The following is an 11,193-nucleotide window of genomic DNA, read 5'->3' on the forward strand; positions in this document are numbered from 1 at the left end:
CCTGAAGAAAAGAACTTTTCACATTTGCTTTTGAATTTAAAAGTAGAATAAGACATTCTGTGACCCACCAAGCATAACTCAAAGGCAGCCTATTTCTGATGTAACAGAGAAATTTTAACTTGAATGTATATATTCAGACATGTATAATTTTTTTGACCACAACTGGCAGTGTTTGGAAGCTACTCTGGTTCAGAGCTTGGTGGTACTCAAGGGAACATGCAATGCTCGTGTTTGGACCATGATCTTCTGCAAGTAAAGCAGGTACCCAGGCTATTTTCATAGTTCTTTGACCCATAATTTTGAAGATTAGTTGAAAATAGTAGTGAGAAATAACGCTAAGAACTATTGAAAATATTTTGGAATCAGTAATAAGAAAAACTTCTCATAAGTTTAGCTTTCCTGGGGTACATTTTCAGTGGTGCTAAGGAAACGACTATGAATATCTAATTAGATAAGGAAAAGTATATGGCTGTGTTTGCTATTTATAGTTATTGTTTAATCTTATTTAAATCGTATTTTTGGAATCACTCTTCAGATGCAAGTTCTGGGACTTTTATGTGAAGATTGGACAGTACCATGATGTCAGCGATGAGAAACCATTCTTCTGTCACAACATTCATCTTACTGGGATTGACAAATGACCCACAACTAGAGATTGTGGTTTTCATCTTTCTGTTTCTCACATATTTGTTTAGTGTACTTGGGAATCTGGCCATAATGGTTCTGATCTTGGTGGATTCTCATTTAAAAACAGCCATGTATTTTTTTCTTCAAAATTTCTCTTTCTTGGAACTCTCACTCACAACTGCCTGTGTCCCTGCATACTTATACACCATTTTAAGTGGAGACAAGACCATCTCTCTCGAGGCCTGCTTCATTCAAATCGCTTTTATTGACATCGTTGGCGCTACAGATTTTTTCCTCTTGGCTGTGATGTCCTATGACCGCTATGTGGCCATCTGCAAACCCCTGCATTATGTGACCATCATGAACAGGAGAGTCTGCAGGATTCTCATCATCTGTTGTTGGGCATCTGGCTTCTTGGTTATTTCCCCACCTCTAGGACTCGGCCTTCTTCTGGAATTCTGTGGTTCTGTTATTAATCATTACTACTGTGATGCTTCTCCATTACTGAAGAATTCTTGTTCAGATACTTGGTTCATAGAGCAGATGGTTGTTGCCTGTGCTGTGCTGATTTTCATCACGACCCTTGTGGGTGTAGCTGTATCCTACATCAGCATCATCAGGATGATCCTCAGACTGCCCTCTGTCCAGCAAAGGAAGAAAGCTTTCTCCACCTGTTCCTCTCACTTGATTGTGGTTTCCCTCAGCTATGGTAGCTGCATTTTTATGTATATCAAACCTTCAGCTAAGGATGATGTGGATGTAAATAAAGTAGTTTCTCTTCTCACTATATCTATTGCTCCCTCGTTGAATCCCTTCATTTACACCCTGAGAAATAAACAAGTAAGACAATCTTTCCATGATACTCTCAAAAGATTTGCATTTCTTTCAAAAAGCCACTAGATTCTCACTCTGAGAATTCAAAGGATGTCCAAAAGTATGTATCAGTATATGGTTGGAAATTGGGTCCTGGCTTCTCAGTGTCTGTGTTGCAAGCCATAATGCCGAAAAGTAGAGTGAGAGTATGGGGAATATTATCTGCCCTGAGGCAGGGGGAGGGTGGGAAAGGGGGTGTATACCTGGGATATCGGTTGTGGGGAATGTGCACTGGCGGAGGGATGGGTGTTTGATCATTGTGAGATTTTAACCCAAACATGAAAGCTTGTAACTATCTCATGGTGATTCAATAAAATAATAATAATAAAAATAGAAATTGGGTCCTGGGAGCTGTGCAATCTCACAATGGTGAGATGTAATGGAGTTGAAAGAAGCTGAGAGAGAACTGTGGGTATGCAACATTTTCAGATGGAAAATTTCTACTCTTTGGAAATGTATGTCTTTCTAATCTTCAGACTTGTCAAGTCCTTTCAGCCTGCAAATATAGATTAAAAATAGTGTTGTGTATTGAATACATGTAAATATAAAGGAAAGCCATTTTGTGTCATTACTTTGTCTTTGTAATATAAGTGTTACCAAAACCAACATTTTTTATCCTTAAAATTTTCTCCCATCTCAATCAGATTAAGACTTAATTTTTTTTGAAAATGGAAGCTGTGTTAATACTTAACTTCATCTTGTTAATGTCTTACAATAAAACCTGAATTGGTATAAAATCATGGCAAAGTAATGTCCCTTATTCCTTCTAATCTAAATATAAAATACAAACGTCAATGGCACTATAGCACCGCAGCATTGTCATCTCCTTGCTCATCGATTCGCTCGAGTGGGCACCAGTAACGTCTTCATTGTGAGACTTGTTACTGTTTTTGGTATATTGAATATGCTATGGGTAGCTTGCCAGGCTCTGCCGTGTGGGTGGGATACTCTCGGTGTCTTGCCAGGCTCTCCGGGAGGGATGGAGGAATCGAAGCCAGGTGGCTGTGTGCAAGGCAAACACCCTACCTATTATGCTATCCCTCCAGTCCCCCCAAAAAATCAGTAGTGTACCAAAAATCACTTGTATCACTTGTCATCTCGTTGCTCATCAATTTGTTCGAGCGGGCATCTGTAAGTCTCCATTTGTCCTTGTCACATGCTAGTGTACACCAATGGCGTCTGCTTGCTCCAGAAATGCGAAGAGCCTCAAACCGTTTGTTCAGGGTCTTGACAAAGAAGTCTGACCATCTTGTAGGTGGGTGGTCACGAGTTCTTTTGACATCCCATGGAATCCAGTCAGTAACAGCTCTAGTCCAGCGGTCATCTCTAAATCTCATGTGTCTGGCCCATCTGATTTTTGATATCTAGGCAAACAAGACAGGGTCTCTGATTCCCAATCATTGATGGAGTTTGGAACGCTGGATTCCTTCTCTCACTTGAGTGAAACGTGATAATCCAAGCATAGTTCTTTCGATTCTTTTTTGGAGACCTGAATAGCATTCTTATCCTGTTTTCATAGGGTCCAGGTCTCTGAGGTGTATGTTAGTGCAGGAACAATGGTGGAGTCGAAAATATGTGTCCAGAGCTGGAGGTTCTCATCCTCTTAGCAACTTCTGTGATGCTCTTGAAGGCATCCCACACTGCTCTCTTCCTCCTGCACAGCTCAGGTGCCAGGTCATTTGTCATGTTGAGTTCTCGACCTAGGTACACATAACTGCTGCATTCAAAGATGTTTGTTTCATTGAGAGCATTGATCTTTGCTGCATTCAAAGATGTTTGTTTCATTGTTCCTCCCAACTTCCTCCTGTGGGAAGATGCATGGATCCTTCTCTCCTCTATGAAGGAGTTTGCGGGAGTCCTGGAGATGTGTGATTCGAGTCCAAACACTTTCACTGCTTGGATTGCAGTTCTGATAGCATCACATCGCAAAATTTCTTCCTTATTGCTTGGGTTTTGCTGAGGATATTATGAGAAGAACACGAGAATGGCATGCCAAGGCACAAAGTTTACAAGAGGAAACCTGGAAGAAACCAGGGAGGAAAGAAATTGCCACAGGAAGGAACTTTAGGCGAAGGAGCTTAGGTCCTAAATTCCATTAAACTAAAACCTGGTGTGCTAATATCTGCTCTTGGGCTAGCCAATACTAAGACTTTTAAGTATGATTTTGCTTTGTAATTTCACTTCTGCTCTTCAATTCTACCTTGAACTTTCTCCAGAAAGAAGGAATCAGAGGATGTATGCCTCTATGGTCAACATCTGGCCTAGATTCTAGGCTTGTTTTGAGTTGAAGGCAGCAGCTGAGGTTTAGCATTTATATTTGGGAAGAGGTTCCATCTTTCATCAATTTTTCTAAAATTGCAGAGGCTCAAAATAAAGCCACAATAAAAGAGAATCGATTTCTTTCTAATTACTGGCTACCTTTTCTACCTATTTGCTACTTAGAGTACTCTGCAAATTATTGGGTTAAATAAATTTTCCCATTCAGGCTGTCTCTGTATTTTGTTCAAATTTTTTTTGAGTTGCTGAAGCTTCTTAGTTTAATGCAATCCCATTTGTTTATGTTTGTTTTCTATAACGTAGTCAGTAGTGTTTCTTCTTTAAAGATGCCTTTAACTTCAATGTCATGGGGTGTTCTGCCTAAATTTTCCTCCATGTACCTTTATGTCAGAGTCCTTCCTGTCTTTAAAAAAAATTTTATTGAATTACCATGAGATAGTTACAAGCTTTCATGTTTGGGTTACACTCTCAAATGATCAAACACCCATCCCTCCACCAGTGCACATTCCCCAACACCAATATCCCGGGTATACCCCCCTTTCCCACCCTCCCCTGCCTCTAAGGCAGACAATATTCCCCATACTCTCTCTCTACTTTTGGGCATTTATAACTTGCAACACAGACACTGAGGGATCATCATGTTTGGTCCATTAGCTAATTTCGGCATATATCTACCATCCCAACTGGCATATATCTAGCCATCATTTTCTTAGTGATCCCTTCTCTATTCCATCTGCCTTCTCCCCTCCACTCATGAAGCAGTCTTCCAGCTATGGGGCAATCCCCCTGGCCCTTGTATCTATGGTCCTTGGGTGTCAGCCTCATGTGATGCTACCCTACACTCCACAAATGAGTGCAGTCCCTCTATGTCTGTCCCTCTCTTTCTGACTCATTTCACTTACCATGATACTCTCCATGTTTATCCATTTATAAGCAAATTTCATGACTTCATCTCTCCTAACAGCTGCATAGTATTCCATTGTGTAGATGTACCAAAGTTTCTTTAACTAGTCATCTGTTTTAAGGCACTCAGGTTGTTTCCAGATTTTGGCTATTGTGAACAGTGCTGCAATGAATATATAGGTACAGATGTCATTTCTACTGTGCTCTTTTGCATCCTCGGGATATATTCCCAGAAGTGGTATTGTGGGGTCATATGGAAGCTCAATTTCTAGTTTTTGAAGGACTGTGCAGATTGTTTTCCAGAAAGGCTGGACCAGTCTGCATTCCCACCAACAGTGAAGGAGCGTCTCTTTTCTCCCACATCCACGCCAGCACTGGTTGCTTTTGTTCTTGTGAATGTGTGCCAGTCTCTGTGGTGTGAGATGATATCTCATTGTTGTTTTGATTTGCACCTCCCTGATGACTAGTGATGTGGAGTATTTTTTCATGTGCCTTTTGGCCATTTGTATTTCTTTTTTGAGGAACCTTCTGTTCATTTCTTCTCCCCATTTTTTGATGGGGTTGGAGATTTTTTTCTTATATAATTCTACAAGTATTTTGTATATCCTGGATATTAATCCCTTATCAGATGGGTATTGGGTAAATATTCTTTCCCATTCTGTAGGCTCTTTCTGTATTTTGGTCACTGTTTCTTTTGAAGTGCAGAAGCTTCTTAGTTTGATGTAGTCCCATTTGTTTATGTTTGTTTCCACTTGCATGGTCAGTGCTGTTTCTTCCTTAAAGATGCTTTTGGCTTCAAAGTCATGGAGAGTTCTGCCTACATTTTCTTGTCTTAATTGTTAATAAACATTCACTTCTTTTCAACTATGAATTCTTCCTGGAAGCTAATTTTTGGTGAACCTGTTAGATTCTGAGAGTACTCAAAATTGAGACTACCTCCTTCAGTGCAAAAATTTACACCTGGTCCTTAAAATAACTACACCCAGTTTATTTTTGTTTTTTTTTTGGGTCATAATTGGCTTGTGTTTAGGGCTTAATTCTGACTCTTCACTCAGAGGTCTGTCCTGCAGGGGTTCTCAGGACTATATGGGATGCTGGGGATCAACCCCGTTCCTCTGCAGACAAGGGAAGTGCCCTATCTGCTCTACGGTTGCTCTGGCCCAAATACATTCAGTTGAAAGCAAACAAGTGGATCTTTCTATATTTAGAGGGAAAACTCACTGGAGTCCTGGAAAACTCAGTGACTTCCAACTTCTATTATTTGGTCTGTGAATAGAGCTGCAATATAAAGGAGTCTCCTTTCTTCACTCTCAAGAGGAAAGACGAACTCAGGACAGGAAGGGATACTGCTGATAGAAACAGGTGACACAGATTTCCCCCCTGGACATCAGAGAACAAAGGAGATTGTAGTAGAAGGAACACTGAGGAGATACAAGCATTAACATGGTGGTTAGGTGAAAGACACATGCGGAGCAACGTTAGGTGGATGTACAGGGAAAGATGAAAATTAACTATTATAAAAACTCTTGAAGAGATGGGAGGTGTGTCTTGTGGGTTGGTGATCACATAGAGGTACAGGGATGCTGAACCAGCAAGTGTGCTGGAAGGAATTTACATGCCCCTCTGTGTGGACACCTTACTCTATGAGGCTGCTTCATTTGGTTAATCCTGAGCAATGTCACCAAATAAGATTTCTGGATGTTACAATTCTTATACATTTTTACATAACTGTCTTTATGTCTTTACATAAACTGTCTTGTACCACATTAAGTATTTATTTTACACAGTTAGATAAGGACTATCTTCTTATCCAGTGCAGTACATGAGAGATGATAATTGAAAGCAGAGTTTCTTATTTGTCATTTGATTCTTATTATTCTACTTTGTTGCTAGTTTTGCCTCTTTTTCACTCTAGGGACATTGTCTCTATTGGTTCTTAGTGTAGGTATTGTTTTTTCAAAGTAAATTGCAGTTTAAGTTCATTAGAGACTTGAATGGAGGTCCCCAGGGACTTTTTTATTCAGGTGCTTTCAGCATACCTATTACAGATGGAGGGAGTAAATAGGACCATAAACTCAAAAATGTGTTTGCCACCAGAACACTCTTTAGCAGAGGCAGAAAGCTTCTTAATTCCTTTATCCCTTGAACTTTATTATGATTTTAAGTGGCTATGAATGCAGAGAAACCTCTCCTAATTTTAAATTAGGATGGTATTGTAAATTGAGAAAATATATCTACATAGATATATGGTAAGTTTCCTAGGGAGAAATTCCTAGGATAGGAATGCAACGAGATGATCTAACACATTTTTATTATGGGAGTCAGGAAGGCCATTTGAGGTTTACCTGCCAATTGAAACGCTGAAGACTGTCAAGGTAAGCCCTGGGGTGTTCTCAAATCAGGCAAACTTCCACAGATAGTACGTGAGGAAGTGGGCTGGAGTGACAGGACAGTGAGAAAGGCACTTACCTTGCACACCAACCCATTGCTCACCTGGGTTCTATCCCGGGCACCCCAAGGGACTCCTGAGCCCACCAGGAGTGATCCCTGAGCATAGAAACAAGACTGTGCCCTTATGCAGGCAGTAAAAAAACAGTATTCGTGGATTCTTTCTTTCTTTCTTTCTTTCTTTCTTTCTTTCTTTCTTTCTTTCTTTCTTTCTTTCTTTCTTTCTTTCTTTCTTTCTTTCTTTCTTTCTTTCTCTCTTTCTTTCTTTCTCTCTCTCTTTCTTTCTCTCTCTCTTTCTTTCTCTCTTTCTTTCTTTCTTTCTTTCTTTCTTTCTTTCTTTCTTTCTTTCTTTCTTTCTTTCTTTCTTTCTTTCTTTCTTTCTTTCTTTCTTTCTTTCTTTCTTTCTTTCTTTCTTTCTTTCTTTCTCTCTCTCTCTCTCTCTCTCTTTCTTTCTTTCTTTCTTTCTTTCTTTCTTTCTTTCTTTCTTTCTTTCTTTCTTTCTTTTTCTTTCTTCCTTCTTCCCTTCCTTTCTTTCTTCTTAAATTGAATTATAGTGAGATACACAGTTACAAAGTTGTCCATGATTGGATTTCAGTCATATAATATTCAATACCAGTCCCTTCACCCGTGTACATTTTCCACAACTAATGTCCAAAATCCTGTCTCCCTCCTTGTGCCCTTCCAACTCCTCCTCTGTGGCAGGCACTTTTGTCACTTCTTTCTCTCTGTCTCTGTCTCTGTCTCTCTCCTAATTAAACACAAAATATTCATTGGTTTCATTATTTTTATAAAGTTTTTTCCAGATTACTTAGCATATATACCTATTATTGAAAGTGTGATCAGAACAAATTTTATGAATTATTAAATTGACACATTCCCAATTTATTGAAATTTATTTCAATAAATAAATTTTTGAAAAGAAGACAAATTTATTGAAAAGAAGACAAAAGATAAACAGTTGGTGTTTCCTCTTTGCCTGATTGATCAAGGATCCATTTTCTCATGTCAGTTATTAGTGGTAAGCATTCAATTTAGAGATCCCTCTGACAGTATGATCCAAATCAAAGCGTTTAAAACTACTCATCTCAGAATCTCAGATTACTGTTTCTGTTTCTAATCATGGTGTCTATAAACTGACAAAAAACTACAAGAAGTGTGTGCATGGTGGAAGTTGAAGCTACTCACTTCCCAAAGACAAAATAGAACATATTTTTCTGATTTTTAGAGGGCATACATTTCCAAGGAATTTGTGGGGTGGATTGACAAAGAGTAAAATTAGGAAACAATTGAATTTGTGTTATGAGGAGATCTTTATTTTTTATTCTGCAATGTGAAAGAACCTGATAATCAAGAAGTCTGGCAGAATAGAAATCGCATGACTTATGTTTGTAATTCAAAATTTTCTGATAGTGCAATAATTAGAAACAAGTGGTATTAATTACAACAATATGTTTCATGCAACTTCATATATGTAAGCATTAGCATTTCAGCATGTGTTCAGTGTACACTTATCCATAGTATACTTTATACAAGTTCAAGACTTTTCTAAGACTCGAATCTGGTCTTTGTTACAGAGATACAATACACTTCACTGTGGGTTAGCCACTCCTCACAAGGTTCAATACTGTATCTAGCTGAAAGCACTGTAATTAACAGAGGGGCCTAGACTTTAAAGATAGAAAACAATTAGAAGATTAATATAGTTGAGTGTAGTTATTGGATTGTTTCTAGAATAACTGCAGTATTCCATTGCTCAGGCACTGAGTTACATGTACTTGGACATCTGTCTTATTATTAGTTAAAAGATAAAATGATAAAATAGAAATTGTATGAAAAAGTAAATATCAGAGATGTACTTGGCATAATGGTCTATTTTCAAATATATAGATTGACATGTGTCGTAACATCAAACATATTTAAAGGAAAAACAATGGGGAATATTTTTCTTTTTTTTGAGTTGATAACTGTAATTGTTTGATACTGAGAAAGTAGATCTAGAAATATGGAATAAAGTGTCAAAGAAAGAATTGGAGAAAAGGAGACAGAAATGTGGATGGGGAAAGGGGGAAGGGAGAGAGAGAGAAAAATGGTTTTCCCATATGTCTAAGTATCATCTTGAGATGACATCAAGGATTGCTCTTAGAAAATATGAAAAATAACATGAAATATATGTATAATGTTTAATTATGTGGTATACATTAATGTAGCATGTTATGTGGTTTATCTTACTTGACATCTCTGCCCTTCCCCCTTCTTGCCCCCCTCCCCCATCAGAAACCCCTTGACTCACATTACAAATTGAGAAACTGGGTACAGAACTTTTCCCAAAGTGATTCAGTTTTTTCAGAATTTTATTGTATTTGCATATAGTTGTTCACAAAAATTCATTGCATTTAATATTCAAATACCAATCCCACCACCATGCATGAACCTTCCCACCATCATACGAACAAAGTATATGAGATTGTTGTGTTTCATCCTGGGGCCAGTTAAGCCCTTGTATAAGAGATTACAAGCATATATGTTAAATCCCAACGAATGTGTGAAATTTTTGGTGCATCGATGGGCTAGGAATTCCTAGCCCATCGATGTACCAAAAGGTCCAGGAATTCCGAAATTTAGAATATGATTATACAGGTTCACTCACGGATAAGGCCTATGTTGCTCTCTTCTTGGTCATTCAGGGAGGGGGAACAGTTTTCAGGTGTGACTACAAAGCTACTGGAAAACTAGGGGCATGGGAGTGGATGCCCAGTCCTGTTTCAAGGTAACTTGGAGATCTCAGTCACGGGTCTCGCATACCTGGATTTTTCTGCAGGTTCCCTTCTGGGTGAGGCTCATCCAAGCCTGTGGAGAGTGGCCTTGAGCATGGATGCAGTTGAATTCTGGAGGTTTTTGGCTCCTGGGGTTCTGCTGGGGTGCAAAGGGAAACTCAACCCGCCCCCTCTGAGTTGCCCCAGTGAGACAGCCTGGCCCTGGATTCGGGAAGTTCTGTGTTGCTGTCTTCTGGGAGCTTGATTTCAGAGTCTCTGGATCTTGGCCATTCATGAGATGCATGGTGCCAGGGGCAGTGTGTGGGTGTGACTGCCAAGCTACTGAAAAGGTAGGGACCTTGGGGGAGGAGGCCCAATTCCTCTCCGAGTGAACTTGGAGATCTCGTGACTCAGTTTTTAAATGAAAGACATAATTTGATTTCATCCAGACAAACTCTTTTAGGGTCTATACTTAATCTCCAAATATTACTGAAATATGAGGTTGTACCTCTGCTGTCATGAAATAGAGAAAGAAAAGTGCTGCTATTTATACCTATGACTTTCAATTAGATCAAGAGAAAGGGCTATCTAATGATTAACTCTTTAAGAGAAATTCAACTTAACCTGTCAGTAATGCCTATTTAGTAGAGGAGAGACCTGTACAATCTAAAAAGGCACAAGTGTATTACCCCATAATTTTAATTTTATGAAATGTTGCATCCTGAAGAAAAGAACTTTTCACATTTGCTTTTGAATTTAAAAGTACAATAAGACATTCTGTGACCTACCAAGCATAACTCAAAGGCAGCCTATTTCTGATGTAACAGAGAAATTTTAACTTGAATGTATATATTCAGACATGTATAATTTTTTTGACCACAACTGGCAGTGTTTGGAAGCTACTCTGGTTTAGAGCTTGGTGGTACTCAGGGGAACATGCAATGCTCGTGTTTGGACCATGGTCTTCTGCAAGTAAAGCAGGTACCCAGACTATTTTCATAGTTCTTTGACCCATATTTTTGAAGATTCATTGGAAATAGTAGTGAGAAATAGTGCTAAGAAATATTGAAAACATTTTGGTATCAGTAATATGAAACACTTCCCATAAATTTAGCTTTCCTGGGGTACATTTTTAGTGGTGCTAAGGAAATGACCTCTTCAAAATCTGGTTATCTAGTTAGATAAGGAAAAGCATATGGCTGTGTTTGTTATTTATAGTTATTGCTTAATCTTACGGTATTTTTGGAATCATTCTTCAGATGCAAATTCTGGGACTTTTATGTGAAGATTGGACAGTACTATGATGTCAGCG

The 11,193-nt window shown here is 38.7% G+C and overlaps 1 protein-coding gene across 1 annotated transcript; it reads left to right on the top strand.

The window, feature by feature from the left end:
• The first annotated feature begins 588 nt into the window (after nucleotides 1-588).
• LOC101545114 (olfactory receptor 6C2-like) lies at nucleotides 589-1,527 on the top strand. Its single transcript, XM_004601915.2, has one exon. It carries the CDS (start codon nucleotides 589-591, stop codon nucleotides 1,525-1,527), a length of 939 nt encoding a protein of 312 aa, XP_004601972.2.
• The last annotated feature ends 9,666 nt before the right edge of the window (nucleotides 1,528-11,193 follow it).

This window comes from Sorex araneus, chromosome 2 (genome assembly GCF_027595985.1).
Source record: "Sorex araneus isolate mSorAra2 chromosome 2, mSorAra2.pri, whole genome shotgun sequence".
Lineage (NCBI taxonomy): Eukaryota > Metazoa > Chordata > Mammalia > Eulipotyphla > Soricidae > Sorex > Sorex araneus.